Raw genomic sequence first — 20,062 nt, 5'->3', positions numbered from 1 at the left:
CAAGAGCCCAGACCCAATCTCTGGGATTTCAGACCTTCTGGAATTTTCAATATTTGTAGTGTGTACGTGTGTCTCAAGAGCAGCAGGGTCCCGGGGTCTGCAGGATAGCCGTCAGTGGCTGTGGGATATTTCAGCACCGGACAACGGACAGCACCCGCGCGGGAAGGAGGGGTGGGAGCGGGGGGAGGAGCCAGCTTCCGGGGCTCGCTTGGCCGCGCTGTCACTACCCGGCGCGGCCTCCTACTAACACCTCGCGGGTTGCCTGGGCTCCGCTCCAGGGCTGGGGGGAGTATGGAGGACGGGAGAGGAAAGAGAGCATTGAGAGGGAGAGGCAGGAGCCCCGAGGGGTGGGACTTGATAGAATCCCACCGACCCATCCCCTCCTGGAGCACATCCGGCGAGCGAAACTTGGTTCCCGGACTCCCGCCTCCTCCAGGTCTCCAACCGGTGTAGTCGTGGCAGGGCGAGCGTCAAGTACCCCACTGCGCAGGCGCGGAAATAATTCTCAACACCCTCTTACTTTAACCCAACTATTGGCTGTCCTGGGCACAAACTAGCAAACGCAACATCCAATCCGAGAGTGCCTCGAATTGCTCCGCCTATCCTCCTCCCGGAAGTTGACTACTGCCGAATCCAATTCAGCGAGGCCGCGCCAGCAGCCAATTGGGAGAAGGGAGGGGCGAGTTGGCGCCGCCGAGGAGCCAATGGCAGGCGACGGAGGATAACGCTGCGGACATGGCGGCTGTGGTCGAAGAGCTCGCGGACGTGTCGGGCTTCTCCATAACCTCAGTCGGTGCCCAGGGTGCGGAGCTGCTGCCTTATTAGTATTCTCACCCACGAGGCGGCGCAGCGGGCCCCTGGGGAGAGCCAGCATCGCGGCCATGGCTTATCACTCGGGATACGGAGCCCACGGTGCGTGGGGCGCGGGGCGGGTGGGACGCGGCCCGACCGGCCGGAGGAGGGTCGGCGGCGCGGCCCTCTCACCCCGAGGGAGAGGGGCAGCCGTGACCGCTCCCCGGGGCGGCGGTGTCTTTCGGGTTTCCGCCCTGCGCGACTCAGCAACGCGTCCCGGACTTCGCCCTCGGCCCAATCCCGAGATCGGGCGGTGACAGCACAGCTGGGTTGCCCATGCTAGACCAGCACAAACGGAGTCTGCCTCCAAAACTTTCTTTACCTGTCATGACCCTGGTAGGGGCCCTCGCCGCTGCGCAGGGCCTTTGGGTACTCAGCTGTCTTCTTTCCCACTCTTGTTTATGCGGGATGCCTTCCCAGTTATCTTCTCCACCTAGTAAACTTCTACTCACTCTCCCAAGGCTCAATTCAGAGATCACTTCCCTTGAGAAGACCCCCAGGAGGGCAACCACTTCCAGGTGCTGCCTTAGCTCTTTCTTTGCCTACATTTAACACCTCTGGGAAAGGGTCCTTCTTCAAAGTTCTTTCTGGATTACCTATCCCCATCCAGCATGTATTTCACTAACTGATTGCTTGGTGCCCCCAGGACCCATACAGGGCTGCGCAGTCTGGGGAGGGGGTGGTGGTTTGGGCTCATGCTTGGTATTCCTGTCACCTACTCTAGTACCTACAAACCCACAGGCTCCAAGCACAGGGCCCGGGCAGCTCCAGATCCCCCTCCCCTCTTCGATGACACAAGCGGTGGTTACTCCAGCCAGCCAGGGGGATACCCAGCCCCAGGAGCCGACGTGGCCTTCAATGTCAACCATTTGCTTGGGGACCCCATGGCCAACGTGGCTATGGCCTATGGCAGCTCCATCGCATCCCATGGGAAGGACATGGTGCACAAGGAGGTGTGGCCTGCCCCCAGGGCAAGGGTGGCAAGATTTCTGGCCAGGGCTGGGGCATCACGGGATCCCACCTAATTGTCACAGCAGCCCTCAGGGAAGGAGCACACCCTGGAGCACCCTGAGGTTTGGTGTGCAGCTTGCCCACAGCCTCCTCTCTCCTCTCCTAGCTGCACCGTTTTGTGTCTGTGAACAAACTCAAGTATTTTTTTGCTGTGGACACAGCCTATGTGGCCAAGAAGTTGGGGCTACTGGTCTTCCCCTACACACACCAGGTGAGCTGCCTACCAGGTGAACTGGCGGGGCCCTGTGCCTCCCCCATCCTTTCCCAGAGTTTGGCCCCCAGACCTCAACGCCCTTTCTTCTCTTCTCATCTTTTACTCCTGACCTGGCCGCCGCCGCCGCTGCCAGAACTGGGAAGTGCAGTACAGTCGCGACATGCCTCTGCCACCACGGCAAGATCTCAACGCCCCTGACCTCTATATCCCCAGTGAGTCTTTCTTTGACCTGGGCTGGGAGTTGTGGGGGGACCTGTGCCTCGAGGCACCAGTGAGAAGAGAGAGGCTCACGCGCCGATTCAGCATCTGCTTTTGGTGCTTTTGTGTGTGGCGATTGCTAGACGCCAGGTAGGCGAGAGTAGGGGGACCGGTGAGGGATTTCCTGGCTGTGCCTTCAGTGCCCTCAGGGTGTTCCCTTTGGAGACCTTCTTGCCTCTTGACTGGGACCATGTCCCTCTCCAGCCTGGAGCTCTGGGTTTAGACCTGGCCCTGCAACTTCCAGCTATGGGACCTCAGGCTGGCTACTTTTATTCTTCCGGAAACCAGGAATAACCACAGTCTCTACCACAAAGGATTGCGGTGGAGCTTCAGTGAGGTGATGTGTGCTCAGCAGGAAGCACGCTTTAAATCATTACTGTCGTTGTTACTTACCCCCCAAGTCCTGCTCCAACATTTCCTCCTCTGAGGAAGTGATCACTCCCTTATGGGCTCCCATAACCACCCGTCCACCTGGCATATGGCACGGGGTCAGGCCGCCCACGTTGTATAGCGGCTGGCAGACTCTGCATTTGACTCCTCTCTGTCCCGGGGCCTGTACAAGGCGCAGCCCGTGGTGGGTACCCTAGAGTAGGGGTGAGTGTGCCCGAGTCAGCCCTCAGAGGGGTTGCTAGGGCAGCCAGTGCTAGTGAGGGCAGCCAGTCAGCCCAGTTGCTCTGGGAGGGCCACAGGTTCTTCCATCCTTCATTCCATTTTCTCTCAGAGCCACCTGGTAAGGCAGGAACTGCCATCTCTGTTTTCCATGTTGAAGCCAAGGATCAGAGAGACTCGAATCTCTTTGACGCCACGTAGCTTATAGGTGATAGAGCTGGCTCCTGACTCCAGACCCTGTGCTCTTTGGTGGGCACATCAGTTCTGGTGCTTCAGGGGGCAGAGAACAGGGCTGAGGAGTTACAGTTGCTATGAAAGCCCAGCTCCCACTGGCTCTGAGCTTTTGTGCAAACAGCAGAGGTAAACCTGGAGCCCTCTATGTTGGCAGGATGGCCAGAGCCATAGCCAGTGCCAATGGCCAGATGTAAGAAGAAGTCATCCTCATGGCCTGGACTCCAGGGACAGCCTGAGTTGTCTTCAAGCCTGTATTTTGGTCCTATAGTCTTGTGTGAGATCAGTTTGGCCCCTGCCAGCTCATCTAGGATTAGCAATGCCCTTGGCCTGTGATGTAGTTAGAGTCACAGCAGGAAGCTGGTAAATTTCCTAGCACAGGGATAGGGAAGGAGGCAGCTTGGTGGTCCTGAGAGAAGGGTCAGGTAGCATTTACACAGGGAGAGAGAGCTGAGCAGGCAGGGTATTGGGGAGCTGACTATGGAGGCTGAGCATGAGGGGATATGCAGGGAAGGAAGTATAGGGAGAAGGTGGGGAGTGTAAATGGCCTCAAATACCCAGTTAGGGGGTTCGGATTGAGGAAAACAGGCTGACGGCATCTCTCTGGCTCTTGGCAGCAATGGCCTTCATCACCTACGTGCTGTTGGCTGGGATGGCACTGGGCATTCAGAAAAGGTCAGTGCCAAGGCCCTCCTCCGTTCCTACCAGCTTTCCCTCCTGACTGCTCTCCTCACCTCCCCAGGGGACCTGTGGCAGGTCCTAAGCCCACCCCATGTCCTCAGGCTCAACCTGCCAAACAGGATGGCTGGTGTCTGAACTCACCCCCACCCCCACCCCCTCGTGGCCACAGGTTCTCCCCAGAAGTGCTGGGCCTGTGTGCAAGCACGGCGCTGGTGTGGGTCGTGATGGAGGTGCTAGCCCTGCTCCTGGGCGTCTACCTGGCCACCGTGCGCAGTGACCTGAGCACCTTCCACCTGCTAGCCTACAGCGGTTACAAATATGTGGGGTGAGTACCCCTGCACTCTTTCGCACTCGTCTCGGGAACTGTGTACCGTTGTTAGATCAAGAATGTATGGAGAGCCGCTCCGGGAACACAGGGGAGAAGGGCCTTGAGCTGGGGTCGTGAAGGAGGTCTCAGATCCAGGTGCTAGGGCTGAGTCCTAGGCCTGCCTGCCAGATTCATTTTGAGTCTAGGACCCTGTGGGGACAGATTGGAGATAAAGGGCCCCAGCGGTGGTGGTCAGGGTCTAGGCTGGGTGGTGGGGCCGGTCTCAGGCCTGGATCGTTGGAAGGTCTCCAACATCTTCTTTCTCCTCTCCCCCCACCCCTCCCAACACCCCACACCCCTGCAGGATGATCCTCAGTGTGCTCACAGGGCTGCTTTTCGGCAGCGATGGCTACTATGTGGCACTGGCCTGGACTTCGTCTTCACTCATGTACTTCATCGTGAGTCTGGGGCTGCCCCTCCCGCCTCTTCCCCTGGGGTTGGAGCTGGGGCCGAGCCTCCCCATCCTGGCACAGCTTCAGCTCTCTCCTTTCTTCTAGGTGCGCTCTTTGCGAACAGCAGCCCTGGGCCCCGACACTATGGGGGGCCCAGCTCCCCGGCAGCGTCTCCAGCTCTACCTGACTCTGGGAGCTGCAGCCTTCCAGCCCCTCATCATATACTGGCTGACCTTCCACCTGATCCGGTGACCTTTGGCTCCCACTGGCACTGATTTTTCCATATATTGAAGATTTGATTTCCTTGATTGTATTTGACCCTTGTTCCTGGGGCCTGAGGTGGTGGTGGTGGTGGGAGGGGGGGTGGTCTCCATTGCCCAGGGTTATCGGGCTCTAGGGACCCAGGGGAGGGCTTCCTGGAGTTGGTGGTCTTGATACTGCTTTGAAAGGCAGATGGAAGGGTTTTAGCAGCAATAGCTGTTTGGCTGTGACCAGGAAAGTGAGGACAGAAGGGAGCAGCTGCCAAGGAGACCTCGAAGGCCTCTCTGATCCATCTGAGGGGGTCCCTGGAGGGTTCGATGGGCCAGTGGTTTGAGCCTCTGTCCTGAGGATTTAGCTCAGGGCTGTCCCCTATAAGTCCCTTTGCCCCCATGTCCTCTTCAAGCCTTTCAGGAGCAGAACTGGGGCCCACGTGTTTGCAGTAGTTTATTCATATTTTGTCACAAATGGCCGGGGAGGGGGTGCCGGACTCCTCCAGGCAACATAGAAAATAGGTCCAAGAGACAGGACAGGCTGGGGTTGGGGCAAGTGGGAATGGGGAAGGGGGAGATCTGGAGAGAGAGCCTGGGGGAGGGGAGAGGGCAGACTAGGGGTGGGGCTGCCCCCCTGCTGAGCCTGCTCATTCCCGGTGTGGGTACCCCCCCACCTGCAGGGGGAGCCTCAGGGTGGGGGTGGAGGGGGGTGGCCTAGAACTTCCAGGGTCAAGCCCTGCCCCTTGGCAGGGCCCGTGTCCCCCCCCCCCCCCACCGAAGTGGACAAGGCTGGAGGTTCCACCCCTTCCAAGACTGACTGCCATGCCTACAGGCTGGCAGAGGAGCCCCTGCCCCTATTTAGAGCTCTGCCCAGCCCTAGTCCAAGGGGAGGGGGCTCTGAAGGCGGGAGGTCCCCGCAGCAGCAGTTTGGGGGGGGGCGTGGAGAGGAGGCTGGGGGCACCAGTGCCCCCTCCCTCCCCGGGGCTGAGGCCTCTGCGGCCGAGGGGCAGGGCTGGGGGTGCACAGGCGTCCGGTCCATTCTGGGCTTGCTCCCTGGCCGGCTTCCCCCTTAGAAACTCACCAACGTATAAACCATACTGTGGGGAGATGAGGCAATGAGCCAAGTCCTGAGTAGGCCCAGCTACTGGCCACCCCCCCCCCCCCCACCATACCCTGGGTTGCCCTCAGTCCTCAAGGGAAAAAGGCAGAAACTTGGGGCCCAACCACTCCTAGGATTGGAAGTATGGGACCTAGAGCATCCCTTCCCTGACTTCTGACTGCCATGAGCAGGGCCTCCTCACCTGTACAGGTAATAGAAGAAGGAGAGCAGGTAGAAGGCGAGTTTGCACCAGGACTCCTTCTGGCAGTAGTTGAGGATGTCAGCATTCATGATGGAGACCGCATCATACATGACCTCGGAGCCATCCGCAGGACGATGGAAGTACCTGGGGTGAAGGAGGGGCCTGAGTGCCCACCATCAAAGCGTCCACCCCCATCTTGCCCCTGCTTCTCCACCTCACTCCCCCACGCCCCACCAGGACAGTTTCCAGAGGTGGGAGAGAGGGGGATGTTGAGGTCCTCACCTCCAGAGGTGGTAGAAGAGGAGGGGGATGTTGAGGCCCAGGGTCACCCACTCTGCTGCACACAGAAACATCAGACAGAAGAGGCCGTGGATGGAGTATTCTGGGACCACCAGCTGGGGAGGGAGGATGAGAGGTCAGCTGCCCGGTACCAGGACAGACCCCAGCTTCAAGGGCACAGAGGGGAGCTGGGATTCGGGAGGTGCCCCCTCCCCCCACCGTGACCTCGGGATTAAAGGGGTCTCTAGCCTCCCACTCCCTCCCGGTGGCAGAGCTGACCAAGCAGGTCCCAGAGGAGTAAGGCCCTGGTGCGGGTCACAGGAGAGTAGGGCTGAGCTGGGCTAGAAGCCTCCTGCTACCAGCCCTGACACTGACCTTCCTCAGGAGGCAGCAGATGCGTTCGATGTTTTTTAAACGCTCGCGCTGTAGGGGGAGGAAAAGGCCGCCATGGGGGAGGCGGAGGAGCGGGCAATAGGGGCGCCCCCCCCCCCCCCCCCCCCCCCGCCGCCACCGCCGCCGCCGTCCCTACGTCCCCACGTCCCCGGCCGACCTGCACGTGGCCGCCAGGGGGCGCCAGAGCAGCTTGCGGCAGGGCAGCAGCCGCGCCGTCCCCATGGCAACCGTCGCCATGGAGGGACCTTCACCCGCGTCTCCACGGCAACGGCCCAGAGCCTGGCAACGGCCGCTCCGCCAGGAGGAACCCGAGCCCTGAGCCCGCGCCAGGTGTTTGCTGGGGGCGGGGACAGATAGGAAGGGGCACAGCCGCCGGTCCCCCCCCCCCCCCCAACACCCCCTTCTTCCCGTTCCCCACCCACCCCCCTTCGCCTGCGACAGATGGAAAGACAGACGGACGGACACACCTCAGCACAGCACATGTATCACTTACTGCCCGCGCTGGGTTCCCCTGATCGATGGGGTTCTTGAAGTCGGTCCGCAGCTCGTCAAAGGCTATGATCTGGGAGAGGGGCGTGTGCCCGTCAGGGCGGGGGCAACAGTTTATGAGTTCCCCCATCCACCCTTCTGTGGGATAGGAATTCACACATGGGGACTGGACCAGATGGAAGCTTGCTGCACAGGTGGAGAAACTGAGGTTGAGGGAAGGGCAGGGCCTGGCTCAAGGTCACACAACAGTCTGGAACAAGTCCTAGTGTGCTAATGCCCAAGTCAAGCCATGTTCACGATGCCTCCACCCAAAACATTCCAAGAGATGGTGTCTTAATCTGCCCTGTGCTGACCACTGGGGCCCCAGAAGCCTGGGACACAGCCCTTGCTTGAGAGGACCTCATATGCTTGGGAGGACTGTGAACTATATTCCAGGGTGATCAGGACTACTGGGGTGCTTGGTCCAGCGTTAGAAGCGATGGGGGGGGGGTGGTCAGACTGGACTCGGAGTGGGTGTTCGGTGAACAAATGGGGGAAGGGAGTCCAAACATCAGGAACAGCAGGTACAAAGGCAGAAGGTTGAGAGACTAAGGAACATTCAGGAAGCTGCAGATTTCATGGGGCCAGAGTGAAAAGAGGGAAGGAAGATGGGAATGTGAGAGATGGGCTGCAGATGCTGTAAGCTCAGACCAGATGTTTGGACTTTAATTCTAAAAGTAATGGGAGCCATTGAGGGGTGTAAAGCAGCAGAGTAGGGCGGTCAGGCTAATGTTTTAGGATAGATGAAGCAGGAGGTACACATTGGCTAACAGCCCCAGCCAAGACATACATGATGCCTACTCTATGCCAGCAGCTTTATGTTTACTAACTCATTGAATGCTTGCAACAACCTGATGACGTAGGTACTGCTATATCCATTTTGCAGATAAAGAAACTGAGACTGGTTAAGTGACTTGTCCAAGGCTACACGTAGCTAGTCAGCGGTAAGAATGGATTCTAACCCAGACTCCAGAGTTAAAATTCTTAACTGCTTAGGCCAGGCCAGAGAACTGTTGGGGGTGGGTGGGGGGAGGACTCACGTTGATAGTGATCTGAGTGAGGAGAATGGCAGTGAGGGTGGAGAGGTGTGGACGGATTCCAGAGCTATTTAGAAGCCAGACTCCAGAGGGCTTGAATGGCAGCAGAGTGGAGGCAGAGGGGCCCAAGTTGCCTTTGGGTGTTCGGGCATCTGGTAGATGGCAGTGTCCTCACTGGGATGGGGAACTCCTGGGAGGAACAGGTGTTTGAGGGGATGATGGGACAGACCTGGGTTGGGGGGTGGGGGGGTGCAGCTAGCATGGCCTGGAAGAAAAGCCTTCTGAGATCCCCTCCTCTCAGCACCAGCCCTAGGACGAGGCACGCACAGGGCCCACACCCCCAAGCATCTCAGACCCCAGACGGCTTGGAGGGAGAGAACATGGGCTTCCTGGAGGGAGCTGGGCCATCTGGAGCAGCACCCCTCTCCCCATGAACTCTGGGCAGCCACCTGCCCGCCAGACACAGCAACAGGGTCCAGCAGGGAGCGGAAGGGTGCCGTCTGTCTGCCCCAGAGCTGGCACCACCGGCAGGCAGCGGGTGTCATGCCTCCCACCCCCCAGGCTGCCTGGCGCTGACTCAGCCCCCTGGAACAAACAATCCCCCACGATGACAGCTGACACACGTCAGTCACCATCAGGGATGCCTAGCAACCAGTGGGGACTGGGTCAGGGTCTGGGGTGGGATCTGGGGTCCTGCCCTGGAAGTTTCTAGTTCTTACCAATTTGGATTCAGGACCACACCTCCTATGCCCATCCCCCAACTCCCTTAGTAGGACATGTTCTGGGCACTATGATGTATATACAACAAACCCATTTTGCCCACAAGGAATGCCCACAAGACTCGGCATGGGTGACTTGCTAAGACCACCCAACTAAATAGTTAAGTGAACACAGTGCTTGACACATAATAGGTGCTCAATAAATATTTGTTGAGCCCTTTCCCCCAGCCTAGGAGCCCCACAAGGGCAAAGCCTGAGTCTTATTCATCCTTGACTCCCCCACAGCTACCTAGAGCCTGGTGGTCTCAGCGCTTCCTATTGACACAGGTGTGTGGAATGGAGGGCTGCTCCGAGTGGCCCCTAAGGATAGGGACCACCAGAGGGTCTGCGGGAGGCCTCTGGGTGGGCAGGGGTGTGGAAAGGGGCTTCTTGAATTCCAGGAAACTTTCTCCCAGGAGCTGTTTGGCTCTGTGTTCCCAGCCTGCGACCCTCAATTTCTTCCAATCTACAGGACCCCAGCCCTCCTGTCCCCAGACCACACATAGGATTGTCCACTGCCCTGGGATGAGATAGGAGAGATCGAGATGGAAAGGGGGGGGCGGTATGGAGGCAGAGAAAGAGGAAGATAAGAAAAAGCAACTAAGAGACCCACAGAATGAGAGAGAGAGAGAGAGAGAGAGAGAGAGAGGCACAAAGCCAGGCTTAAGGCTGGAGATGGGGGGTGGTGCATGTTGTAAAGTGCCTGTAGGGCCTCACTCCTCACACAGGAAGGGTGCAGAGTCCACGGAATCCTGATGCCAAGGAGACAGGCAGCTGCAGGGCAAGGGGGATTGTGAAGGGAGAGCTTGGTCAAGGGCCAGGGAGGATCCGGGGCCAGGCAGCAGGTCCCAGGAAAAGAGAGAGGAAGTGGGGAGACTGGGAAGGAAGCAGGTGAGGTGATGAGGAGGAAGCGATAGGAAGGAAAGAAGGGGATACGGGGGGGGGGGAGAGACTGGAGAGGGTGAGGGAATCCTCCTAGAGAGGATGGAGATCGGGAAGATAGGTCTTGGTCATGGGAGCAGAGGATGCCGAGATGGACAGGCCAGCGCTGACCGAGACGGGCAGTCCTCATTGAGGCGATCGGGGTGGGGGCCAAAACCTCCGAGGACTGGAGGAGGGAGGGTGGTCAAGGGCCCCAAACAATGAGCTGGAGACTGAGTGATAGTTCTTGGTGACAGGAAGGGAGCCAGGCAGAGAGGGCTGCTGAGGAGAGGGCCCCAGACAGAATGAGGGAGAGGGACTCTCTCTAAGGGGAGGTGATTAGGATAAAGGATGAGAAATGGACATTCTGAAAGATCAGGTGTGAAGCCACACCAGAGTGAGAGACAGACCAAAGGGGACACACTAGACAAAGGGGAAAGTGGGCAGGAAGAGGAGGGGAAAAGGAGAAGTGGGGAGGAAACCTGCTGAGAGGAAGCCGGTAAAGGAGGGGGTAGGGAAGCCCGAGGGGAGCTGGTGGTGGGGACTAGGTCTCTGGGGCCGCTTAGAGCCAACCGCAGCTGGGTCAGGGAGGTGAGTGAGAGGGAAAGGGTTAACAGGCTCTGCGATCTGTGGGTCCTGTAAACAGATGCAGTTGCCATGGCAACCGGCTCCATCACTCCTGGCTGGAAAAACCCACAAAGGGGGGGCAAGCAGACAGACAAACTGCCCGACAGACAAACGGGGGCGACTGGATTCGGGGGTAGGAGAGAAGGGAGCAAGAATCGCAGAATCCTGCCCCACTCCCCAAGACGGCATGGGGCAGGGGAAGGGGGTCAGAGACCAACTGACATACCCACAGACAGGCGGGGGCGGCGGAGGAAGGGGGCTCCGGGAAGGAAGCCGACGACGGGAGGGGGTGTTCATGGGGGCGAACAGAAGCCGACCAAAGGGGGATAGAGGAGAGGAGGCTCCAAGTTTCCCCAGGCCCTGAGCCCATCCTCCCGGACCCTCCCGCTCTGTGCGCCCCCGGCCCCCCACCCCGCCCCCAGCCCCAGCCCGGCCTTACGTGCCAGATGACAAAGAAGATGAGGGAGGCGCACAGCACCAGGGTGAGCATGTAGCAGAACGCGGCGAAGGTGAACGCCATGGCCCCCGCGCCGGGCGACGGCCCGGGGGGCGCCAGCGCGGGGCCCGGGCGCAAGGGGACGCCCCCCGGTCCGCGTTTAGGGCCGGCCGGGCATGGCCCGCAGGCCTTGGGGGACGCGGGCGGCGCGGCCGGGGCCGGGGCCGCGGGGCCGTGGGGCGCGCGGGGCGCGGGCCGGTGGGCTCTGGGGGCGCGTCCGCTGCCGGCTGCCCGGGCCCCGATCGCTCATCCTGCGATCCCTCGCCCGCGGCTCCCTCGCTCTCCAGCCCGCGAAGCCGGCGGGGCGGAGCCGGGGGCGGGGCCGCCGTGCTAGCGGCCTCGGGCGGGGCTGGGTCTCCGCGCGCCCCTCCGCTTGCACAGCCCGGCCCGGGAGCCACCTCCCCGCCCCAACCTCAGGGACACGTAGGCAGGGACGCACATCTCTGGCAAGTGCCCGCCCCCGCCCCCCGCGTCACACAACGAGCTCGGTCCACTCGGACGAGCACACACACACACCCCTACCCTCACATACGTGTTTTGTACTTTGGCCGGGAGGCCAGGCTAAGAGGTCTTAAAGTGGGAGGAACTTGGCACTATGGGGGTGGGGGTGGGGGGGGACACCTGGCTTGAATCCAGGGCAAAGCTGGGAGACGGGCTGAAGGAGATGCGGGCCAGGCATGATGGGGCACATCTGCGGCCCAACCTCACAGCATGGATGGATGTGCGCCTGTGTGGGTGTTGGCGGCGGCTCACCAGGTACTCGCCGATGTCCGCCTGCCTCCCTTGCAGCCGGAACCGTGCTGGGCCCGTAGGGACACACCACAGAAGCAAAAGCAGGCAGCCCTCCTGGCTTTAGGAAGTGGGTCAAGGGCTTTCAATAGCAACCCTAGGACACACAGCCCAAGCCAGGACCCTGTACTGCCAGCCAAGCCCAGGGCCCCAGCTCCATTTCCCCACCCCAAGACAGCTCCCGCCACAGACCACACTCAACCACCACAACTTCCTTGCAAAAACCCTCGGCTCACCGGAGGGCCAGTGGAAATTTATTTATTTTTTGTCCTTTCTGTCTTTCCCCAAGTGGCTTTTCCTTGCAAAATGCCTGACATGACACCAGAGGGGAACCTGGGAGTGGGGGGCACCCCAGGGACTTAAATACAAGCTGGAGGGCAGGGCACAGATGGGACAGGCGAGAGACAGCACAAGGGACATGGCTTCTCAGGTAGAGACCAAAGGTTTGTTTTTCTGCAGGAAGAAGCTGTGCCAGAGGGCAGGGGGCTAGGATCCCGGTTCGGGGGGGGGGGGGTTGGGGAGGGGGAGGCCCTCAACCCTGGGTTTGCACCCACATTCCCCAGAGGAGAAGCAGCACCAGGGTATGAGGACCTGCCCTCATAGGTTTCCAAGAACAGAAGGGGGAGAATAAGCCAGATGTGCTGCCTCAGGTACAGGGAGGTGCTGGCAGAGTGAGGGTTAAGGCTGGCGCCCGGCCTCTGGCACGGTGGGCCTTCCGCCTCTGCCTGCCTTGGGGACAAAGGGGCACGGTGGGCAGGCAGCACATGGGCCTGGCTCTGGCAGGGCAGGGGGTGGCAGGAGCAGGCTCCCTCTGGGCTCAAGACACAGGCCCAGCATGGCTGCCCGCCCACCTGCTCTAGATGTGCTCAGACCCCACCGCAGCTGGACGGCTCGAGCTGTGAAGTGTGGAAGGGGCGGGGAGGGGAGGCAGGGAGGAAAGGGTGGGCTGCTGGGCCCCTGTGGCCCCCATGCCCTTCCTGAGGTCCAGCCCAGGGCCCTGGATCCTGGGTCCTGGATCCCCTGGTCCCATTCCTGGCCCTGGGTGCTGACTGCTGACAGGGACTGCAGCGGCCAGGGAGGCTCTCAGCTCTTGGGGAAGGGGGGTGGGGGGTGGGGTGGGAAGGAAAAAGGGTAAGGAGAGAAACCCACTGCAGCATACATGGGGGGCAAGGGAGGGGAACAGAGGAGCCCTCATCCCAAAGAAAGGTGTGTGGTGGGGTACCTTTTAAAGTTACCTAGAGGCAGCAGCAGAGCAAGCCCACATCCCCACCCCAGCCAAAGGTCCTGGGTGTCCTCCCTTGGGGGCCTTGACAAAACCGGGGCTCAGGGCAGCAGGCAGATGGGCCAGAGGGAGATGGGGAGCCCAGGACACCCCAAAGCCACAGACTCAAATGCCCCAGGACAGGGAGGCACCTCCTGTCCCCTCCAGGGGCATCATCTGGAGAAGGTGCCCCCTCCTGTCCCACCCCATGTGCCCCTCCTAGCAACAGCCACCACCAGCCGGCTTCACGGGGGTGCTGTCAATCTTGAGGTTGGGCCGCTCACCCCCTGAGGCTGCCCCAGGCCCCATCCGCTTTTTGATCTCAGCAGCCATGGTCATGAATGCCTGCTCGACATTGGTAGCGTTCTTGGCACTCGTCTCCAGGAAGGGGATGCCCAGAGAGTCTGCAAACTCCTGACAAGGGGAGGAGAGAGAAGAGGAGGGGAAGGAGGGGTGAGAGGCAGCAGACACCAGCCCATCCTGGGCGGCCTGACCCAGGCCCCGCTCACCTTGGCTGTGGTGTTATCCACCACTTTCTTGGTGGTGAGGTCGCTCTTGTTGCCCACCAGGAGCTTATTGACGTTCTCACTGGCATAGCGGTCAATTTCCTGTAGCCACTGCTTCACATTGGCGTAGGATTCCTAGAGGAGCCAGAATCAGAAGTTATTTTGCTCTCAACTCCCATCCCTACCCAAGGCCAAGAGAACCAGGGCTGTTAAAGGGGGCTTCCCTGGGCTCCTGAGAGAGGCAGGAGCCCTGAGAGCTCAGGGAACCAGACAGAAGCAGCTTTCTCCTCCAGGTTTAGGGGTCCTCTCTGATGCCCTCCGTCTGAGACCCCCAAAGCCAAGCCTGGCACCAGCTATCTGCTAACAGCCCCAGTACATAAAACAGCCCAGGCCTAAGGGCCAGCCAGCTCTGCTTCATGCTGTTGGTCTCTCCCTGAGACACAGAAAAGGTTGAAAACACGCAGGGAGCAAATAACAAAAGAGAGACCAGAGAGGAGACGGAAATGGAGGGGAACAGGTTAGCAAAGTTCCCATGGTGGCCTTAAAATCCCTGTAAGGTCTGAAGTCTTACAGCCCAATGGTAGGTGGAGGGTCCTCGCAGAGGAGACCCTGGCCTATTGAGAGAGACACATAGCCGGGAACAAGGCCAGACATGCATTCTGCTTCTGGCACCAATAGCCTCCTCACTCAGACCAGCCCTCCCAACAGCTGGCCACTCCCTTCCCCCTACCCCTGGCTCATAGACAAAGACAGATCTTTCAGGAACATGCGTGAGCTAGAGCCACTTTCCCCTCTTAGGAATCAGAACGTGGGGGGCTATCCCGCTGGATTCGAACTTACACCTCCTGCATGTCCTAGGCTGGGGCCCTGTGGACAAGGATGGGACACATACCTAGGTCCTACCCTAAGGCACTCAGGAGACAGTGGAGGACTAGAGCAGGACACACACGATGGCAAGACAGGGTGAGGAGCGCTGTAGGGATGGAAGGCAGGAGCCGCTGCAGCCCTAGGACTGCTTCTGCCCAGAGACTGCAGCTGACCTACGCCCGAAGGTACAAACTGGCCTTGTGTGGAAGCAAGTGGAGGAATGGGAAAGGTGCGAGGGGAGGAGATGACACACACCAGGTCAAGGAATGGGGTAGGGGGGTGAGGGGGCGCAGTGCCTTTGGAGAGCAGGGGGATGCTGAAGGTTGCTGGCTACAGGCCCTGGGCACAGAAGGAAGGGGAAAGGAGGCAGGCCAGAAGATGGAAGGTCTTAGCTTGGCTGAATCTAGACAACCAGGAGCCCACGAGAGTTTTCTCAGGAAGGGAGCAGCAGAAGCACACCTGTGTTCTGGGAGGACAGTCCAGGTAGGAGTGTAGAGGCCAGTTCAGCCTGGTGAGAAGATGGAGACCAACTGGGAGGTGGCTGGAATGTTCTAGGGAAGAAATGTGCGCCCTGAGCCAAGGAGTGAGGCAAGGAAGAGTACAGGATTCAGAGTCAAGACCATCCTGGGTTAAGTCCCCAGCTCTGCCAAATATTTACTGTGAGACCCTAGATTTGTCACCTGACCTCTCTGAGCTTCAACTTCCTCACTTCTATAAAACAGTATCTCCCGATGGGGCTGTTGTGAACATGAGATAATGAATGCAGGCCTGTCTCATGACAAGTGCTTAATTAGCAGGAGCTGCTATTATCCTCATCACTGCTATTATTACAAGGGAATGGACCTGAGAAAGAAGACAGAGAAGAGAACTGGGGGAGGGAAGAGTTTTCTGGTCAGACCAACAGGCACTCTGTTACAAAGATGGGGTTGTGGGAGATAGCATGGGGAGAGACAGTGAGGGCAGTGCTGGATACACTGAGTTCTGAAGATGATCCGGAGCTGAGAGGCTGGCTAGGGGAAGGGAAGGGCTGGCTTGGAAGCCAAGAACCCTGGTTCAAACACTGGCTTTGCGCTTTCTGGCTATGAGACCATGGGCAAGTTACCTAACACCTCCCTAAGCGTATCTCAGCCAGAAAACAGGGACCCCAGCACTCAGTTCACTGGACAAAGTGCCAGCAAGGTAGAACACAGAAGAAAAGACTCACAGTGATAGCTGTTTGCACAGGACTCACAGAACATAAGACAGGAACCAAACCACAAAGCGGCCAGACCCATGCAGGGAGAGTCAAGAAACACAAGATGAGGATGGGGGCAGGAGGTGGTAGGACAGAGCAAACCTGTAAAAATTCACTCAAAAGAGAATCTAATGCAGCAAAAGGTAGGAGAGCTGGAGATAGTAAACTTTCCAAGGAGAGGGAAGAGAATGAAGGTAAAAGCCATGAAAGGTCAATCAGGGCAAGAACTGAAATGAGGTCATGGGACTTGGCAGCTAGAGGTCCTTGGCGACCTCTGTCCGAGTAGAGCACAGTTCACCCACAGCCTGTTGTCCAAAAGACATCATGAGTTCCCAGCGAGCCCAAGGGCCCAGCTGCCCTTCAGAGCGGGAACTCTTCCAGGCCCAGGGCTGATAGAAGCATCTCCATGTGCCCAGGACCAGGCCCCCCACTAAGCAACAAGGTTTAGTTGAAAGAACAAGGGCGGCAGAATCAGGTTTTCTGTCTGTCACTTAATGAACTGCGTGGCCCCAGGCAAGTCTCCTCACCATTCTGACCCGTTTCCTCATCTGTAAAGCGGGAACCTAATGCAGACCTCTTTAGAGTGTCACGAGGCTGTGGCAGGTTCTCTAAAAACTATAAGGTATGGTGGGACTGTTTCAGGTTCTAATGCCACCACTGCTGCCAGTGACACATGACTAATGCTGCCACAGCAGACACTGGGCTTCTACCTTGGCTCACAACGCGCCCCGAGTGCAGGGCTCCCCCACCTCCTTGTCTAAAGCCCTCCAATCGCTTCTCCACAGGATCTTCACACAGGAAGCCATGGGCCCAGCAAGGCAGCTAATCAGCTGACTAAACCCCTACAAAACACAGGTGCCCCGATTCTAGAATAAGGTGGCAAGTTTGGCCAAGAGTTGTGAGGCCTGGTTCTGCAACACCCTGCAGCAGGGCCTCAGGAGGATGCACTTCTGCGGCTGCTTCCCTCCTTGTGAAATGAGTCCGAGTACAGTCTCCTTTCCAGGAAGCATCCGGAAGAGAGGATGGGAAGAGTAAAAAGAAACAAGAACCAAAGACCTGGGGCACCTGACTGGTTCAGTCAGAACGTGCGACTGTTGATCTCGGGGTTGTGAATTTGACCCTCAAATTGGGTATGGAGATTACTTAAAAAAATAAGATCTTTGGGGAAAAAAAAGAACAACAACAAAAAAAAGAACAAAGATCCAAAACTGAGGAGGCAAAGCCGGGAATGTGGCCCCAGGAGTACCTACCTGGTCGGTGACATCGTACACCACAATGATGCCATGAGCCCCCCGGTAGTAGCTGGAAGTGATGGTCCGGAACCGCTCCTGACCAGCTGTGTCCCACTGTAAGAAAGTAGGAGAGAAGGGAAGGACAGGTCAGCTCCGGGCTACGGGCCGAGAACCCCGTCCCAAGGCGGCTGCCCCTGCAGCAGGGACTGGGAAGAGCAACACTCACGATCTGAAGTTTGATGGTTTTGCCATCCAGCTCAATGGTTCGGATCTTGAAGTCCACCCCGATAGTGCTGATGTAGCTCTCTGTGTATGTGTCATCCTGGAAAAGCGGGGACCAGTGAAATGGCCTGGGTGAACAGGGCCAGGGCCCATCTGGAAAACCTCCCTCCAGGTCTCTGCCCCCAGCTGAGCTTGTAACTGCCACGCCCCCACTCTCAGCACCCCAACCTGCCAGCCCTGTGTCTTTCATCCTTGGGGTCTAAGGTCTTGCAACTACTGGGCTCTGGGCTGACCCCTCTCCCTCCTGCCACCAGCCAGGACCCCAGATGGACGGTATGGGAGGCTTCTTACTCACAGCAAACCGCAGAAGCAGGCATGACTTGCCCACGCCCGAATCACCAATCAGAAGCAGCTTAAACAGGTAGTCACTGGCAAGAAAGGATGGGAAGACGTGAAGGAAGGCAAAGAGCCCACCCGCCCCGCCATCCTGCAATCACAACTACGACACTCTCCCATGCCGTGACGCTTGCCTTGGTTTAGAGTACTAAGGTGCTCACAAGATCCTCCCACAAGTCCTGGGCAGGGGAAGGCGGACCACCGCCCATATTACAGCTGGCCCAAAGGACTGTCCAAATTCCCACCTTACAGGGAAGGAAACTGAGGCACGGAGAGAAACATGGCTTGCCAAGGATCACAGTCATTAGGGGAAAAAGCCGGACATCGTATCCTGACTCCTGACAGACTCCATGGTCTCGCGGCCAGTGGGGACCATCTAGGGAATCCCCCACACTTCCCTGGGGCCCACCTGGCTTGGCAGGGGAGGCCCCAGAAGTGGAAGCTAGGGCCCAGCCTAGAGCTTAAGTGAACCTCTATGTAAGGAGCCTGGTAAGAAGAGGTGGTCAACACGTAGCAACGAGAGCAGTTAAAACGCGCTGAGTTCCTAAGTGTGCCTGGCCCTGGGCGAAACACTTCAGACACATCATCTCGTTTAAGCCTCACAACAGCCCTGTGAAGCGGACGGCGTTATTCCCAACCAATGAGGAAACCAGAGGTCAGAAGAGGGAAGTGTGACTTGCCCTAAGTTACACAGCTGTTAACTTTAAGACTGGAAACCAGGTTCAGACTCCAAAGTCTCTGAGAGCCTGCTGGTTCCCTTCTGTGTCCCTGATAAGCCAGCTCAGAGCTTCACCCTTCCCCAAGGAAATCTGAGGCCTGGATCTGGAGGAGAAAAAGGAAGTGGCGGAAGAGGAAGAAGGTAACTGACACTTGGGGAAATCTGTCAATGAGAAGTCCGGGACAGAGATGTGGGCCACCTACCCGCAGGGGGAGTGACCAAGAAGTGAGGAGAGTCTGAGGTACAGAGAATCCCACTGGAAGGGAGAAACAAATGCCACATTCATCTAAACTTCACCGGCAGCGTGACGGGGAAGGGAAGGGGTGTGACGATGGCGCTGGGGGCCTGCGCCAAGGTGAGGAGAGGGCGGGAAGGGACTGGCCTCCAGGAGCGGCAGGACAGCTAGACCCAGGCAAGGGGCAAAGCGGCGGTCCCGGAGGGGAGGACCCACGGGAGAGCGACCCAGCGCGGTGCCTCGAGGCTTCCCGCGCCTGACCAGCCCCTGAAACAGGATTCCGGGAGAACGGGACGAACAGAAAGGCTGACTGTCTGACCTAAAGGGCGCCCGAGTCTGGACCCGCTCCAGAACGCCGGGACAGTCGTCAGCACCCAGACCGCCACTCTCTCAAGCAGCAGGTGGGGAAACTGAGGCCGGGAGAGACCGAGGCTGCAGGGTCACCTGACCGATAAGGCCTGGTAGGGGCCGGTGCTTCGGACTCCAAGTAGTGCCCCTCGGGGTCGCAGTGTCTGGGCGCCGGGTGCAAGAACTCGGGGTGCCGAGCCGGGGTCCGGGGGCCCCCGGGGGGAGGGGCAGGACCCGGATGTGGGGGGGGGGGGGGTCAGCGGAAGAGGGACCCGGATGTGGGGGCGCCGCGCAGTCCTGACCCAGGCCGGACAACCCCGGTAAGCGTACAGCCCCGTACTCGGGATCGAGGCTGCGCCGGACGGCGCGGGCGGGGCTCACTCACTATTCGGGGTTCATGGCGGCGGCGGTGGCCCGCTCGGTCGCTCCCAGTCAGCTCTGCTCCGCCTCCCGTTCCAAGATGGTGGCCGCTCCGCCCCACAGGCCCCGCCCGCGACGCGCAGGCGCAAACATTCCCGACTTGGGTCTTGCTGCGTTGCTTCTCGGAACTTGTAGTCTCCTTGCTTTTCCCAACTCACCCCCGCTGCGCAGGCGTAAACCCGAGGTTGTGTCTCCTAGCTCACGCCCCATCATCGCCGCGCGATGCCTTCTGGGGCTTGTAGTTCGTTCCCCGTAGCCGTCACTGGGCTTGATGAAAGCGCCCAGGAGCCTGACTGTGTCCCCACCAGGAAAGCTCAATTTAGGGCTGGGGTTGACACGTTTCGTGTCTGCCTGGCAGAGGTGGTCATCCCTACCCTCTCAGCTCCCGGAGCTGTTAGCATTAGAAGTTCATTTATTTGGGGTTCTTGGTGTGCTGGTACTGTTAATTCAGATGCAGCCCCGGGAGGGTGTCGTCACCCACATTTTATAGATGGAAAAGTCGACTCTCGGTAATTCGCTCAAGGTGAAACAGCCTTGTAAGGGGAAGAGTTCAAAGACCGCTGTCCCTAGAACCTCAGAGATGAAGGTTGTTAGAAAAAACCCTGAACTTGCGAGGCCCCCTAACAAA

General features: G+C 58.9%; 3 protein-coding genes across 3 annotated transcripts; 1 reads left to right on the top strand and 2 right to left on the bottom strand.

Moving 5' to 3' along the window:
• Positions 1–686: 686 nt before the first annotated feature.
• Positions 687–4,923, top strand: YIF1A (Yip1 interacting factor homolog A, membrane trafficking protein). Its single transcript, XM_042958053.1, has 8 exons — positions 687–912; positions 1,594–1,805; positions 1,970–2,074; positions 2,211–2,289; positions 3,793–3,850; positions 4,026–4,181; positions 4,528–4,621; positions 4,721–4,923. The coding sequence occupies exons 1-8, from the start codon at positions 882–884 to the stop codon at positions 4,865–4,867; spliced, it is 882 nt and encodes a 293-aa protein (XP_042813987.1). The 5' UTR covers positions 687–881; the 3' UTR covers positions 4,868–4,923.
• A 384-nt stretch (positions 4,924–5,307) lies between these two features.
• Positions 5,308–11,313, bottom strand: CNIH2 (cornichon family AMPA receptor auxiliary protein 2). The gene is made up of 6 exons (XM_042958278.1): positions 11,150–11,313; positions 7,333–7,401; positions 6,822–6,869; positions 6,450–6,562; positions 6,168–6,311; positions 5,308–5,963 (listed from the first exon to the last, which is right to left on the bottom strand). The coding sequence occupies exons 1-6, from the start codon at positions 11,228–11,230 to the stop codon at positions 5,936–5,938; spliced, it is 483 nt and encodes a 160-aa protein (XP_042814212.1). The 5' UTR covers positions 11,231–11,313; the 3' UTR covers positions 5,308–5,935.
• Positions 11,314–12,206: 893 nt separating this feature from the next.
• RAB1B (RAB1B, member RAS oncogene family) lies at positions 12,207–19,513 on the bottom strand. Its single transcript, XM_042958951.1, has 6 exons — positions 19,400–19,513; positions 17,673–17,745; positions 17,322–17,417; positions 17,114–17,209; positions 13,766–13,897; positions 12,207–13,670 (listed from the first exon to the last, which is right to left on the bottom strand). Exons 1-6 carry the CDS (start codon positions 19,411–19,413, stop codon positions 13,476–13,478), a joined length of 606 nt encoding a protein of 201 aa, XP_042814885.1. The 5' UTR covers positions 19,414–19,513; the 3' UTR covers positions 12,207–13,475.
• Positions 19,514–20,062: the final 549 nt, after the last annotated feature.

Source organism: Panthera tigris, chromosome D1 (genome assembly GCF_018350195.1).
Source record: "Panthera tigris isolate Pti1 chromosome D1, P.tigris_Pti1_mat1.1, whole genome shotgun sequence".
Classification (NCBI taxonomy): Eukaryota; Metazoa; Chordata; class Mammalia; order Carnivora; family Felidae; genus Panthera; species Panthera tigris.
This window is presented reverse-complemented; position numbering and strand designations above follow the sequence as displayed.